This window comes from Mobula hypostoma, chromosome 23 (assembly GCF_963921235.1).
Source record: "Mobula hypostoma chromosome 23, sMobHyp1.1, whole genome shotgun sequence".
Classification (NCBI taxonomy): Eukaryota; Metazoa; Chordata; class Chondrichthyes; order Myliobatiformes; family Myliobatidae; genus Mobula; species Mobula hypostoma.
This window is the reverse complement of record NC_086119.1, coordinates 1,569,425-1,586,111: the sequence shown is the minus strand read 5'-3', so window position 1 is coordinate 1,586,111 and position 16,687 is coordinate 1,569,425. Positions and strand designations below refer to the sequence as shown.

General features: G+C 50.6%; 1 protein-coding gene across 1 annotated transcript in view; it reads right to left on the bottom strand.

The window, feature by feature from the left end:
* abr (ABR activator of RhoGEF and GTPase) overlaps positions 1-16,687 on the bottom strand; it is a 97,152-nt gene that overhangs the window by 43,272 nt on the left and 37,193 nt on the right. Inside the window, exons 4-8 of the mRNA XM_063031718.1 lie at positions 4,371-4,556; positions 3,539-3,646; positions 3,358-3,418; positions 2,826-2,878; positions 2,287-2,427 (exon numbers count right to left, since the gene is read on the bottom strand). Of these exons, the coding sequence (XP_062887788.1) occupies positions 2,287-2,427; positions 2,826-2,878; positions 3,358-3,418; positions 3,539-3,646; positions 4,371-4,556 (549 nt within the window). The remainder of the gene's footprint in view (positions 1-2,286; positions 2,428-2,825; positions 2,879-3,357; positions 3,419-3,538; positions 3,647-4,370; positions 4,557-16,687) is intronic.

The following is a 16,687-nucleotide window of genomic DNA, read 5'->3' as shown; positions in this document are numbered from 1 at the left end:
TTGTTGGGACTTGAGGACCTCAGTTACAGGGAAAGGTTGACCAGGTTAGGACTTAATTCCCTAAGTAGGAGAATGAGGGGAGATTTCAAAGTTCAAAGTACAGTTATTATCACTGCGTGTACACTATTTACAACTGTGATATTCATCTCCTTACAGGCAGCCACAAAGAAACCCAATAGAACTCCTCCATCCTGATCAAAAAGGCGCACTAGCGCCTTTATTTCCTGCAGAACATCAAGAAAGCTCACCTCTGTCCCAGGATACTGACGGACTTTTACCGCTGTACCATTGAGAGCATACTCACCAACTGCACCTCAGTGTGGTATGGCAATTGTCCCGTATCAGACCACAAAGCACTCCAGCATGTGGTGAAAACTGCCCAGCGGATTATCGGCACCCAATTGCCCACCGTTAAGAATATCTACCATAAACGCTGCCTGGGCAGGGCGAAAAGCATTATCAAGGATGCATCTCACCCTAACCATGGACTTTTTACTCTCCTATCATCCGGTAGGCGCTACAGGAGCCTCCGCTCCCACACCAGCAGGCACAGGAAGAGCTTCTTCCCTGAGGCTGTGACACTGCTGAACCTCTCATCACAGCGCTAAGCAGTATTGCACCCATATTGGACTGTCTCAGTACTTTTATATTTGTTTGCTGTAGCACTTACTTTTTATTCGCAATTATTTTGTAAATAACACTATTCTTTGCATTTCTGTTCAGATGCTAAATGCATTTCATTGGCTTTGTATCTGTACTCAGCACAATGACAATAAAGTTGAATCTAATCTAATCTGATCTAAAAAAGACCCATCATACACCTAATGTGCAGAAAAAAAACAAATTGTGTTAACAATAAAAGTAAGCAAATAACATTTAGAACTGAAGTTCACGAGAGTGAGTCCACAGCCAATCCAGGAGACCATTAGTTGCAGGCCACAGCCTCAGTTCAGCGCAGCGATGAGCAAACCTTGGAGGGAACAGGCCTGTCCCTTGCCTCTGGCCTGGTGGTTAAATCATCCAAATGTTGGGTCTTCCCTTGCTCTCAGACCCAGGGCCTGCCCTTTCGATACGTGTTTGGGCCTGGACCTCATACCCAACCTTCCCAATTTGTCCCGACACTTAGATCAGGCAAACCTCAGGTCTTCCCTTGTACTCGGGCCTGGGCCCAGCGCCTCAGCTTGGCGTCACCTCGCCTCAGTTCTGCCGCATCGAATTGGGTCCAAGTCTGCTTCGGCAACAGCCAAACATTGGCTCATTTCCTGCTCTCAGGCCCAGGGCCTGCTGTCTTGGTTTGGCCCATATACGCCACACCACAACCATTCTGCACCTCCAAGACTTCAGTTCACACCTCAAAAATGGCAGGTCGTAGAGGCGGTTCAACAGCTCAACTCCAAAAGAGAATTTACAGGCTATTGATAGCAGTGATCGTATCCGTAAGACCATAAGATATACAAGAGCAGAAGTAGGCCATTCGGCCCATTGAGTCTCCGCCATTCAATCATGGGCTGATCCAATTCTTCCAGTCATCCCCACTCACCTTGCCTTCGCCCCATACCCTTTGATGCCCTGGCTAATCAAGAACCTGTCTATCTCTGCCTTAAACGCACCCAATGACTTGGTCTCCCCAGCCATTCATGGCAAAAAATTCCACAGATTTATCACCCTCTGACTAAAGTGATTTCTCCATATGTCTATTCTAAATGGACATCCTTCAATCCTAGACTCCCCTACCATCCCATAAAAGTGTGATTAACACAGTCAGTTGTTTGTTTCCAGAAAGTCATCGCTGTGCCGTCTTAAACTAGAAGGGGTATACAGAATGATAAGGGGTATAGGTGGGGTAAAAGCAAGCAGGCTTTTTCCACTGAAGTTGGGTGAGACTACCACTGGAGGTCATGGGTTAAGGGTGAAAAGTAAAATGTTTAAAGGTAACATGAGGGGAAACTTCACTCCGAGGAGGATGAGAGTGTGGAATGAGCCACCAGCACAAGTGGTGATGGAGGTTTGATTTCAGCATTTCGGAGAACTTTGGATAGGTACGTGAATGGAGACCTATAGTCCGAGTGCAAGTCGATGGGACTATTTACAATAATAGTTTGGTACAGACTAGATGGGCTGAAGGGTCTGTTTCTATGCTGTAGTGTTTAATGGCCCTCTGACCCCTGCATCCATCTGCTGAGACCCCTTTTCCAACACCAAACCTCTCGCCCTTCTTCCATCACCCATACTTCCACCTCATCCCTTGAGCCTTCCCACTCCACTTCTCCGGCCCCTCGCCCTCACCTCGCCCTTGGCCAGTCCAACTGGTGTGGGTCGCTCTGCGATTTCCTGGTTGATGCTGGACAGGAGATTGTGGGAGATGCGAAGAGCATCCTCCAGCAGCGGGTAGTCAGGGTGATCAGCTGGGGTGTGTTTCAGAAGGTCCTGCAACACACAGCAGAGACAGATCACGGAGTGTTTCGGGGGGGGCAAGGGTCAGGAGGGGTCACAGATTGGTTCTGGGGGGCAAGGGTCAGGAGGGGTCACAGAGTGGTTCTGGGGGGGCAAGGGTCAGGACAGGTCACAGAGTGGTTCTGGGGGGGCAAGGGTCAGGACAGGTCACAGAGTGGTTCTGGGGGGCAAGGGTCAGGACAGGTCACAGAGTGGTTCTAGGGGGGCAAGGGTCAGGAGGGAAGGAAATAATGGGTTGGGGGGGCCACATTCACCCACCTGGTCGGGAGGTGTAGTATTGAGGGATTCACAGGGGTGGGGAGTGGGGAGCGGATTCGGGGGCGGGGGGAGGTAGGTCAGTGATGTCTGTGCCACTTGGTCCCTCTACTCACGTGCAACACCAGCGTACTTCGGGTGACACGGTCAATGGGCTTGTAGAGAAGGGCTGGAACACAGAAGAGAATTGTGTCTGAGACCGAGACTCACCGCACTACACACACAGAGACACACACACACCACAGTCTGCCTGTCCCAAACCCAATCTCTCCACCATCCCTCACCACCGTGGGAGAGTAATGACCTCAACTCACCCCCTCTTCACACACGGTTCCCGTGCTGGTGGGCAGACCTGAACCCTTCTCCAGCCCTCCCGTGCAGTCACGCCAGCCCCTGGCCCAGGGAGCAGAGATTCAACATGCAGCGGGGACAGGTGGAGAGCGGGATCAGCGTTGAGGTGTGCAGGTGAGGCGGGGGGTGGTCATGGGATGAGAGGGGTCGAGGGTGAGGGTGAGGGTGAGGGGTGTGTCAGGGGCGGGGCAGGGGAGGTCCGGGACGAGGGTTGGGGCAATTGGGGACAAGAGCAAGGGTGATTGGGGACAAGGGAGAGGGCGAGAGGGGTCGAGGTCTGGGTCAGCACTATCCTACCTTCCAGTGTGACGGAGGTGGAGGTTTCCTTCGAATCTTTGCAGCTTTTGACCTTGATGTCCTGGGGGGACACAGGGAGACTTTCAGCACCAGACGACACCCCCAACCTCTCGCGAGGTAGCACCCCTCACCAACCCCCACCCACCCGAACCGCTCCAAGCTTCGAAAGCTGAACTCTGACCTCAGAGATCTTCCTGAAGTTGTTGTTGGCTGAACTGCAGTGCTCCACCATCTCGATGGCCAACTTGTAATTGTCGACAAACTCCTTGTACACACCCAGACTCTCCGCCTGGGGCGATGGGACCAGAGAGAGATGGGGGTGAGGAGGGAGTGAGGAGGGGCGAGGTATGGGGTGAGGAGGGGTGAGGTAGGGGGTGAGGAGGGGCGAGGAAGGGGGTGAGGTGAGGAGGGGTGAGGAAGGGGGTGAGGTAGAGGGGTGAGGTGTGGGGTGGGGGGGTGAGAAGGGGCAAAGAGAGGTGAGGTAGGGGTGAGGAGGGGCAAGGTAGGGGGTGAGGGGGCAAGGTGGGGGTTGAGGAGGGGCGAGGAGGAGGTGGGGGGGTGAGGTGAGGGTGAGGAGGGGGTGTGGTGTGGGGTGGAGGGGTGAGGAGGGACATTAGTTAAACCAGGTAACATAAACCTGAATCCATCCCCAACCCCCATTGATACAGGTCTGATCCCTGAGCTCTCACTGTAGCCTTCCCTCACACACCCACCCTCCTCACTGCCCACACACCTTCCACTTTCCTCTCACCCCACCCGGTGTCTCCACACCCCTCCCTCTGTCCTCCCTACTCCTCCGTCCCCTCCCCTACATCGCAACTTCCCTCTTCCTCAGTCTCCTCCCCTTATTGCCCTATCTCTCCCTGTCAATTCCCCCAGCTCCTATCCACCACTCCCACCTCCTCCTCCCCCTTGCCTCTCCTCCTACCCCCGCCTCTCCGTCCCCCTCCCCGCCTCTCTCTCCCCATAGCCCTTGCCTCTTTGTCCCGCTGCCGGCTGTGGGTCAGACTCACCAGTGTGTGGAAGAGGTGTCCCACGGTGGGGTGGGCATCGCAGTGCTGGATGTGAGCTCTCAGTCCGTCGGTGAATTGTTGGTGGACCTGGTGGATCTCGGTGACCCTATAGAAAATGGTGTCGATCTGCTGGTGGGTCAGGACAGGTTGTGACGTGGTGGCCGCTGCCTTCAGCGGCTTCAGTGGCTACACAGGGACCAGAGCGCTGTGGGTTAGATGGCCTGAAGTCTCCCTCCTACCCAGCCCCCACCCCTTCCCCCGCTGAGTGATCCCCCCCTACCCAGCCCCCACCCCTTCCCCCGCATGCCCACTCCCAACCCCCTACCCGGCTCCCAACCACCTCTGCCGAGTGCCCACCCCCAACCCCCTACCCAGCTCCCACCCACCTCCCCCGAGTGCCCACCCCCAACCCCCTACCCGGCTCCCACCCACCTCCGCCAAGTGCTCACCCCCTACCCAGTCCCCACCCCCTCCCCTGAGTGCCCACCCCCAACCCCCTACCTGGCTCCCAACCACCTCCCCCGCATGCCCACCCCCAACCCCCTACCCAGCTCCCAACCACCTCCCCCGAGTGCTCACCCCCTACCCAGCCCCCACCCCCTCCCCCGCATGCCCACTCCCAACCCCCTACCCGGCTCCCACCCACCTCCCCCGAGTGCCCACCCCCAACCCCCTACCCGGCTCCCACCCACCTCCACTGAGCACCTACCCCCATCCCCTCCCTACCAGGCAGTAGTGGGTAAGGGTATCAGGAAAGATCTGGACATGGGTCAAGAATGGAAGTAGGGCTTGAAAGGTTAGTGAGGGGAGATGGGGAGACAAGAAGGGGGAAATGGGGAGAAGGACAAGGGTGAAGGGGGGGTCAGAGGGATGGGTGTAATGCCCTGGTAAAGATTTTACTGCTAATATTGTAGGGTATTTCATTTCATGGTTTTCGGTATAAGCTGTGCGTTCTGCTGGTAGTGTTTGGGTTACTGTTAAAGATAAGGGAGCTTAGAAATGTTGTGTCATCCAATCAGGATGGTGGAACTGGGAGAAGGTTCTAGAGAATGCTGGAGGAGAGGTTTTGTGACAGACATTGAGGTGGGTTGAAGGTCTTTTTCGGGGATGGAGGTGCAATGGAGAGAGAAGATGCTTGAGAGAACTGGCTGTTGGATTCGATCTGGCAGGAATGTGCAATTTGATGGAGCCCGAGGGGATCGGTGAATAGGAGTTGGTGCCGTGATTACATTGGAGATTTGAGCTCCAACCTGCACACGTTTGACTCTTTGACTATGATGGGCCTTTTGTTTTTTTTTTCCTTTCTTTTCTTTAATAACTGCTTGGTTAAGCTAACATTCATAAATATGCTTTCCTTATAATTGTATGCAGATTAAAAGGGGAGTTGAGTATAGGAGCAAAGAGGTCTTTCTGCAGTTGTACAGGGCCCTGGTGATACCACACCTGGAGTACTGTGTGCAGTTTTGGTCTTCAAATTTGAGGAAGAACATTCTTACTAGTGAGGGAGTGCAGCGTAGGCTCATGAGGTTAATTCCCGGGATGGCGGGACTGTCATATGTTGAAAGATTGGAGCGACTGGGCTTGTATACACTGGAACTTAGAAGGATGAGAGGGGATCTGAGTGAAACATATAAGATTATTAAGGGATTGGACACGCTAGAGGCAGGAAACATGTTCCTGATGTTGGGGGAGTCCAGAACCAGAGGCCACAGTTTAAGAATAAGGGGTAGACTATTTGGAACGGAGTTGAGGAAAAACTTTTTCACAGAGGGTTGTGGATCTGTGGAATGCTCTGCTTCAGAAGGCAGTGGAGGCCAATTCTCTGGATTCTTTCAAGAAAGAGTTAGATAGAGCTCTTAAAGATTGCGGAGTCAAGGAATATGGGGAGAAGGCAGGAACAGAGTACTGATTGTGAATGATCAGCCATGATCACAGTGAATAGTGGTGCTGGCTCAAAGGGCTGAATGGCTTACTCCTGCACCTATTGTCTATTACGGTCTGTTATGTCTTGCCACAGGGCAATTAGATGGGAGCAGTACGTTACACAGTATTCACACAAAGCAGGGTTTGGATGGGCAAGACATTGCAACCTCATGGATTTGGTGGGACTCAAGTCACACCCTAGACATACTAAGTCTGATAAGGGTTTTCTTATCACTGAGTCTGGTGGCTGTTAGTGAGGGACCAACGATCCACATCTTTAGAGACGCCCAGCAACCGTCCCAGATTGAGTTTGTTGAATACTGTGTAATTTCTCTAAGAACTGATTAAGTGGGTTTCTGTTTAAGCCTGTGTTAAACTTTTGACCGAGTGTTGGCACGTGGCCAAGTGGTTAAGGCGTCGGTCTAGTGATCTGAAGGTTGCTAGTTCGAGCCTTGGCTGAGGCAGCGTGTTGTGTCCTTGAGCAAGGCACTTAATCACACATTGCTCTGCGACGACACTGTTGTCAAGCTGTATTGGCCCTAGTGCCCTTCCCTTGGACAACATCGGTGGCGTGGCGAGGGGAGACTTGCAGCATGGACAACTGCCGGTCTTCCATACAACCTTGCCCAGGCCTGCGCCCTGGAAACCTTCCAAGGCGCAAATCCATGGTGTCACGAGGCTAACGGATGCCTATTTTAAACTTTTGACCAAGAAAGTGATTAAGATATGTGGTTACGGACGTCGCAAGGATTAGGCGTTGGTGTGGTTCAAAGAGATCATCTGTAATGATTGCTTGTGTTCTGAGCGGGGTGGATGTCTGCAGCCCAGATGAACGGCTATTTTGGGTTTTAAGTATCGTTGAAGAACTAGGGGAAGTTGTCATCACAGAATGACAGTTTGACCAAATGGAGGGCAAAGATGTTGTTTTAGTTCAGACCAGCGACGGCGTAACAGGAATGGATCTGCCTGTTACCTCTGGGGTCCTGGGAGAGGCCACGGGCCATCCACACTTTCAGAGAAGAGAGGAGTGTAGGCAAGGTGACGAATTGCAAGCTGAGTTTCCCGTAGCTGAGGGTGGAAACTTTAAAGACCAGTTATTCTCATTTCTGCGGAGTGAGAGGAAGGAGTTGTCTGATGTGTAAGGTCTAATGAGTGCTCCAGCAAGGGGTAAAAATTCTGTAGTGGTATTGCCAATTATGTCCCTGGTGCATATAAATGACAAAGTGCACTGGTAGAGTCAAAGTGATCTTAGGCTGAGAATGTTGTCGGGAGTGAAGCCAGACCCCGACTGGGAGAAGGAAAATGAGACTTGGGTGGAGCAGACCTCTCAGACGCTGGATGATGTGAAAGGACAGCGCTGGTAGAGAGCCTAAAATGTCCAGTTGCTCAGGCAGTGACATCCTCAAAGACAGAGAACCCCTTTGCTGCTTCCACAGGCTAAATGCAAGAGCTGTAAGCAGGGGACCAATGACCCACATCTTTGCATTTTTGGCGATGGAGCTTATGGTGGGGTTTAGAAACATGTTTCAGGAGAAGGGGAGAAACTTTCTGCCTACATTTTTCAGCTAAAGAGACAGCTGCTTTGCTTATGGCGTAAAGGGGCCATTCCACAGGCCAATATGAGTCAATTAAGGATGAACCAAGTGGCGAAGGGTACACAGTCACGTGACATGATTGCCTTAAGCCTCCCAGTGTCTTGTAAGATCGTCCCCCTCCCTAGCTTTATACTTCATTGTCGCCAAACAGTTGATACTAGAATGTACAATCATCACAGCGATATTTGATTCTGCGCTTCCCACGCCCTGGATTACAAATATTAAATATTAAAAATAAAATTAGTAAATATTAAAAATTTAAATTATAAATCATACATAGAAAATAGAAAAATGGAAAGTAAGGTAGTGCAAAAAAACCGAGAGGCAGGTCCAGATAGTTGGAGGGTACGGCCCAGATCCAGGTCGGGATAAGTTCAGCAGCCTTATCACAGTTGGAAAGAAGCTGTTCCCAAATCTGGTCGTACGAGTCTTCAAGCTCCTGAACCTTCTCCCGGAGGGAAGAGGGAGGAAAAGTGTGTTGGCTGGGTGGGTCGTGTCCTTGATTATCCTGGCAGCACTGCTCCGACAGCGTGCGGTGTAAAGTGAGTCCACGGACGGAAGATTGGTTTGTGTGATGTGCTGCGCTGTGTTCACGATCTTGTTGAGCTGATCAGAGAAGTAAGAGGAGGAAAAAGCGATGGAGGAGTGGGAGGCCTCCGTCAGCAGGGCACAGTCCTCAGTCGTTGCCTCTGTTGCTGAAAGGACCCCCGATGTCACACAGGCGGGGGGTTTACAGGATTTTGTGAAAGAATTGAGAGCCAAGATATCTCTGTTGATATCGACTGGCACTGTCACCAAGCATGACAAGGTCGATAGGTAGTCAGACCCACTGATGGGACACGCTAAGCAGGCCCTCTGGATTGTTTCCCTCACCACAGTTGTAACAGACAATACTGGTCTCACAGTAAAGGGCTGCTGTTAAACGGGGAGCAACTGGTATTGATGGTTACAACTGTGGTGAGGAGAGACATTTCAGACAGGACTGAGAAGGACATGAAAACCTTTGGAAAGTGAACCAACAGTTATTTAAATAGGAGGGGAAGTCAGGAAACCTCGGAGAGACCCAGTGACGGAACAGACTGGCGTTTCAGAGGGAACACATCCCAATCAATGTATCAAGGAAAACACCAGAGAGCAAAGCACTATTCCTGAAGGCTTGGCAGGGCCAAGCTCCAAGCTCCATGGATCGGGGTGTTTATGCTAGAGCCATACTTGATAGAGGTTCTCAGGTTACTCTGCTGTATGGATCCTTCTGCAACCGGTATCTGACGCATTTACCATTGATGTCAATCAGTGTGCTAAGGATCTGGGTGATGACTACCCGTATGATGATTACTTGTCGTTGAAGCTGGAGGTTTCGGAGGCAGATGTGGGAGCAACTGAGGCCCTTGATATGTTAATGTTGGTCTGTCCGGACCCTGTTGAGAAGGCTGAAGCTTCAATTCTTGTGGGGGCAAATACTCCTGCTGTGAGGAGGCTAGTGGAAGCCTGCAAGGAGAGAATTGGGGGGAGCTTTCTGAAAGATGTCCATTCATCCTGTCTTTAGAGTTGCTTTTCAGAAAGTGCAAGCCCATCCTGGACTGGATGATGAGCACAAACAAGGAACTGTGTGGTACACCCCTTCCAAATCTATTGTGTTACAGCCTGGGGAAGTAGCGAGAGTGACGGGAAACCCCAAATTTCCGGGAATGCCTGATGCCAAGGCCTCCTGGTGGATGTTCCTGAGGACAACAAAGAGGAGTCATGCTTACCTGCTGGGGTACTGGTGAGGCCCAAACTGCAGAAGCCTTTGGTTGTACATGTAAACAGGGCGACAGTGAGTGTCAGGAACATCTCAGAGAGGGAGGTCACCCACAGGCAGGGGGTGCTGATGGCACATCTTTCTCTAGTGACTGTAATGTCTAGTTTTCCTGTGTGAAAAGCAGGAGAGAGAGACCATCTCCTGGATCAGGACAGTTGACAGTCAAGTCATTCAACTTTGGTGACTCCCTTGGTACCTGGAGGTTGGAAAAGAAGACTGACAGAAGCTCTCAGGATGAGGCTTTTCATTCCAGAGTGAAGGAGATGTCTTTCTTCAAAGAAAGGGTTTCCGTTCCTCCACCATTAACACTGCCCTCAACCGCATCTCTTCCATTTCATGCACATCTGCTCTCATCCCATCCTCCCATCACCCTACCAGGGATAGGGTTCCTCTTGTCCTCACCGACCACCCCACAAGCCTCTGCATCCAGCACACAAGTCTCGTCAACTTCTGTCATCTCCAATGGGATCCCACTACCAAGCACATCTTTCTCTCCCCCCACTTTCTGCTTACCACGGGGATCATACCCTACACGACTCCTTGTCCATTCATCCCTCCCCACTGATCTCCCTCCTGGCACATACCCTTGCAAGTAGAACAAGTGCTACACCTGCCCCTACACCTCCTCCCTCACTACCATTCAGGGCTCCAAACAGTCCTTCCAGGTGAGGTGACACTTCACCTGTGGGTCTGTTGGGGTCATATACTGCGTCCGGTGCTCCCGGCGTGGCCTCCTGTATTTCGGCAAGACCCACCGTAGATTGGGAGACCACACTGCCGAGCACCTATGCTCTGTCTGCCAGGAAAAGCGGGATCTCCCACTGGCCTCCCATTTTAATCCCTCTTCCATTCCCATTCTGATCCTTGGCCTCCTTACTATCATGATGAGGCCACACTCCGGGTGAAGGAACAACTAATTACTTTCTGTCTGGGCAGCCTCCAACCTGATGACGTGAACATCGATTTCTCGAACTTTCGGTAGTTGCCCCCTCCCCCCTTCACCAGTCCTCATCCCCCTTTCCCTTTCTCACTTTATCTCCTTGCCTGACCATCACCTTTCGATAGTGTTCCTCCCCCCTTTTCTTTTTTCCATGACGTTCTGTCCTCTCCTATTAGATACCCCTTTCTCCAGCCCTGTATCTCTTAGAAACATAGAAACATACAGCACAATACAGGCCCTTCGGCCCACAAAGCTGTGCCGAACATGTCCCTACCTTAGAACTACCTAGACTTTACCCGCAGCCCTCTATTTTTCCAAGCTCCATGCAGCCATCCAGGAGTCTCTTAAAAGAGCCCATCATTTCCGCCTCCACCACTGCCGCCGGCAGCCCATTCCACACACTCACTACCCTCTGAGTAAAAAACTTACCCCTGACATCTCCTCTTTACCTGCTTCCAAGCACCTTAAAACTGTGTCCTCTCATGCTAGCCATTTCAGCCCTGGGGAAAAGACTCTGACTATCCACATGATCAATGCCTCACATTATCTTGTATACCTTTATCAAGTCACCTCTCATCCTCCGTTGCTCCAAGGAGAAAAGGCCAAGTTCATTCAACCTATTCTGATAAGGCATGCTCCCCAATCCAGGCAACATCCTTGTAAATCTCCTCTGCACCCTTTCTATGGTTTCCGCATCCTTCCTGTAGTGAGGTGACCAGAACTGAGCACAGTACTCCAAGTGGGGTCTGACCAGGGTCCTATATAGCTGTGACATTACCTCGCAGCTCCTAAACTCAATTCCACGATTGATGAAGGCCAATGCACCGTATGCTTCTTAACCACAGAGTCAACCTGTGCAGCAGCTTTGAGTGTCCTATGTACTCGGACCCCAAGATCCCTCTGATCCTCCACACTGGCAAGAGTCTTGCCATTAATGCTATATTCTGCCATCATATTTGACCTACCAAAATGAACCACCTCACACTTATCTGGGTTGAACTCCATCTGCCACTTCTCAGCCCAGTTTTGCATCCTATCAATGTCCCGCTGTAACTTGACAGCCCTCCACACTTTCCATAACACACCCAACGCTCCACTTCCTCAACCAGGTCATTTATAAAAATCATGAAGAGTAGTGTCCCAGAACAGATCCCTAAGGCACACCACTGGTCGCCGACCACCATGCAGACTATGACCCGTCTACAACCACTCTTTGCCTTCTGTGGGCAAGCCAGTTCTGGATCCACAAAGCAATGTCCCCTTGGATCCCATGCCTCCTTATTTTCTCAATAAGCCTTGCATGGGATACCTTATCAAATGCCTTGTTGAAATCCATATACACTACATCTACTGCTCTACCTTCATCAATGTGCTTAGTCACATCCTCAAGAAATTCAATCAGGCTCCTAAGGCACAACCTCTCTCTGACAAAGCCATGCTGACTATTCCTAATCATATTATGATTCTCCAAATGTTGATAAATCCTGCCTCTCAGGATCTTCTCCATCAACTTACCAATCACTGAAGTCTTTCACCAACCAACTTCCCAGCTCTTTAGTCCACCTGTCCCCCTACCAGTTTCACCTATCACCTTGCCTTTCTCCCTCCCCTCCCCCCACTTTCTTATTCTGGCGTCTCATCTTTTTTTCTCCAGCCCTGTTGAAGGGTCTCGGCCCGAAATATCGACTGTACGCTTTTCCATAGATGCTGCCTGGCCTGCTGAGTTCCTCCAGCATTTTGTGTGTGTTGCATGTGTTTTCTACTGACGAATTTAATGTGGGTTGTTCCAAGAGTACTCAGTACACAATCTGAGAGAGAGAAGACACCCCTTTCAGAGAGAGGTCTCGGTGAATAGCACCTGCTGATGTGGAGGAAGTTTGGCAGCATCTGTTGAAGCTGAAGGAAGCTGGGATTATCACTGAGTCACCGAGTCCCTTATGCATTTCTCACAGGGGTGGGGAGGAAGAAGAATGGGAAGGAACGAATGTGTGCTGACTATGAGACACTGAACCGACGTACGGTCCCTGACCGTGAATTGAGGTCATGCTAGCCTGCCTGAGTGCAGTGAAATGCTTCAGTGTGCTGGGCCTGAGGAGTGGGTATTATCAGACCCCCATGAGTGAGACTAACAAGGAGAAGACGGCATTCACAAGTCCACTTGGATTCTTTCAGTTCGAAAGGAGGCCCCAGGGCATCTCAGGAGCACTGGCTACCTTCCAGCGTGTCATGGAGACTGTTGGGGATATCAACTTGCTTGAGGTACTGGTGTACCTGGATGATCTCACAGTGTTTAGGTCCACCCTGGAAGATCATGAGATGAGGCAACTGAAGGTGCTAAACTGCCTGAAAGCTGAAGGGTTAAAACTGTCTCTGGACAAGTGCCAGTTCTGCAAGATGTCTGTCACCCGAGCTTGACACATAGTCTCATGGGATGAAGTAACTACAGATCCAAAGATAGAGGCAGTGACCACGTGGCCAAGGCCCAAGAATGTGAGTGCTCTACCCTCGTGCCTTGGGCTCTGTAGGTACTATCGGAGGTTCGTGAAGGACTACTCCAACGTGAGTCACCCTTTGAATCAGGCTCTGTGCGGTTACTCTCCTTTGGGGAAGAAAGGGAGGAGGTCGAAAGGAGACGATGGTAAAGTTTATTGTAGCCCTTCAGAGCCCTTTGGAGCAAGATGGGATGCAAAATATGAAGAACCTTTCAGTTGCTAAAGGAGCTGCTGAAGAAAATACCTGTGTTGGCTTTTACAGACCCCCAGTTGCCATACGTACTGCATACAGTTGCCAGCCGAGAGGGCTTAGGGGGCGTTCTATATGAGGATCAGGGCAAGGGTTGAAGCCTGTCACTTTTGTCAGCTGGAGTCTGAGCAAAACTACCCCAATAACAAATTGGAGCTTTGGCGTTGAAATGGGCTGTAGTGGGTAGTGATTATCTATATGGTGCCACGTTCAAAGTGAGGACTGACAACAATCCATTATCCAGACCTCGATGAAAACGGATGCCACAGGCCATCAGTAGTTGGCGGTGTTGTCTGCCTAAGTGCTGGCCGGGCAGCCGGTACATTGAGCCGATGCATTGTCCCGACATGCGCACAAAGGGCCGGAAATGGACAGAGTGGGAGGGCATTCCTGCACTTGGAGTTAAAGCAATGTGCCTGTTTTCTGCCACGGGGAAATCAGAGCGAGGCAAGGGCAGAATAGAGCTGTGGATCATGTGGGAGCTTCTGGTTGCGCCATTCCACAAGTTTATTGCAACTTGACCATTCTGAATACAAAGCAGTTGCCTGCATTGGGTCCTGGGGCAGTGGACACTGCTCAGCGAGATGACCCCTCTATAGCTACCATTTGGTCAGCCGTTGCAAGAGGGGATATGGCACAAATTGAAAAGACGAAACACCCTGCCATACCTCTGTACTGCTGAGAGAATGGAAGAAAATGGAGTTGAGGAACCGGGTTCTATACTGGGTCCAGACGGGCCTCAGCAGTCCCAGTTGTTTCTGCCAGAGAAGTATCAGAGGATTGCATTGAAATCATTGCATGATCACTCGGGTCATTTGGGGTTTGACAAGACCTGTGGATTGGTCCGAATTTGGTTCTACTGGCCCCAAATGAAGCCTGAGGTCAAACAGTACTGTAAGTTGTGCATTCAGTGTACTCAGAAGATGCTGCCTACGAGGGCTGCTCCTTTATCCCATTTGGAGAGTGCAGGCCACTTGATCTAGTATGTATGGATTTCCTCTCCATAGAGCCTGATTCCAGCAACACTGCAAATGTCTTGGTTATTATTGATCACGACACCTGATATGCTCAAGCCTTCTCTACAAAGGATCAGAGGGCAGCCACCATGGCCAAAGTGTGATGTGAAAAGCATTTAGTTCATTATGGCCTTCCAAGACAGCGATCAGGGAAGGAATTTTGAGAGTATGCTAATACTTGAGTTACTGGGCATGCTTGGAGTTGAGAAATTGAGGACTACACCTCATCAGCCTCAGGGTGATCTCCAGCCCGAGAGGTTCAACTGGACATTGCTAGACATGCTCAGAACCCTGGATATCAGCAAGGAGGACAAATGGAGTCAGCATATTGGGCATTTGGTCCGCTGTTACAACTGTACACAGAATGAAACTACTAGATACTCACCATATTATTCGATGTTTGGACACAAAGTGAGATTGCCTGTTTTGGGACCGGTGGGGAAGACTTGAAACAGAAGACCTATCTCAAGTATGTGTCTGACATGAGGAAGGAATTGCAAGTGGCTTACAAACTAGCAGAGCTCTCTGATATCAAGCAGAATTAAGGAAATGAGGAGATATGATCAAAAGATAAGGTTCTCCAAACTGATGGCTGCAGACGGAGTTCTAATAAAGAATTTGGACCTACCAGGGAAGCACAAGTTGGGTGACCGATGGGTGGTTATGCCTTAGGTAGTGGAGAGTCAGATGCCAAATGTGCCAGTTTTTTGGGTGAAGCCAAAAGACGGAAATGGGTCTGTCAAAGTTCTCCATCAGAACCACCTTTTACCTCTAGAACAAGAGGTACATGTTGACCCAGAGCTCGACATGGCTCCTACACCTAGAAGAAGGACTCAGTGCTGAAGTGGGAGAACAGAAAGACAATCAGTGGAGAGACCTGAAAGAGGCATAACTGCTGAGAGCTGTACGGATTCAGAGAACGAGGAAATGGTGGTGTGGTATACATTACCTTATGCGAACTCCCCAATAATTGATGAAGAAATTCCTGAACCTCCCAACGCTGATGTGGGGGTAACTAGGCTCAAAGTAACTGGAAATGAAGCTGAGCTCAGTCAAGTGACAGAGGGACCTGAGTTGCTGGAAGGGATGAATAATGGACAGAGGGAGACTTCACCAAGTAGACAGGAAAGACCCCACCAAGAAGTGTCTGAGACTGAAGAAGTGAATGATAAGATAAGGAGGTTTCAAAGAGTGAGGAAACCCCTAGATATGCTGGCCTACGTGGCACTGGGGAACAGAGTGTTGCGCCTATCCCTCTAGTGAGATACGTCACTACCATTTACAAATGGATTGGAGGTTCTGATATCATGAACTTCCTTTGAAAACTGTGTTATTAATGATGAGGACATGACTATTTTTGGTGGAGGGAAGAATGTAATGCCCTGGTAAAGATCTTACTGCTAATGTTGTAGGATATTTCATGTAATGGTTTTCTGTAGAAGCTGTGTGTTCTGCTGGTAGTGTTTGGTTTACCATTAAAGATAGGGATGCTTAGGAATGTTGTGTCATCCAATCAGGAGGGTGGAATTGGGAGAAGGTTCTAGAGAATGCTGGGGTGAGGTTTTGTGACAGACACTGAGGTGAGTCGAGGTCTTTTTCAGCGGAGGATGGAGAAAGGAGCTCGAGAGGACCGGCTGTATGATTTGATCCGGCAGGAATGCACAATCCAAAGGAACCCAAAAAGGGGAATTTCTACTACAGATCGGTGAATAGGAGCTGGCGCCATGAGTACATTGGATACATTGAGGTCCAACCTCTGCACATGTGACTGTTTAATTATGATGAGCCCTTTTGTTTTTATCTTTCTTTGCTTTAATACTGTTTGGTTAAGCTAACATTCATAAATATGCTTTCTTCAAAATTGCATGTGTACGGTCTGTTATTCTTGCTGACGGCTGATTACATGGGAGCAGTAAGTTACACAGTGTTCACACAAAGCGAGGTTTGGGTGGATGAGACATCCCAACCTCACGGGTTTGGTGAGACCCAAGTCATATCTACCCTAGACATACGGAGATGAGAATGGTGGCTTTCTCACGGCTGAGTCCAGTGCCTGTCAGCGAGGGGTCAATGGCCGCAGCCCTAGAGATGCCCAGTAAAGAAGGGGTTCACAGGGAATGGGGGAGATGGGGGGGATGGGGGGATGGCAGTGGGCAGAGATGGGGGGATGGGGGTGGGGGGATGGGGTGGGGAGATGGGGGTGGGGGGAGATGGGGATGGGGAGATGGGGGGATGGGGTGGGGGGAGATGGGGGATGGCAGTGGGCGGAGATGGGGGATGGCGGTGGGGGGAGATGGGGA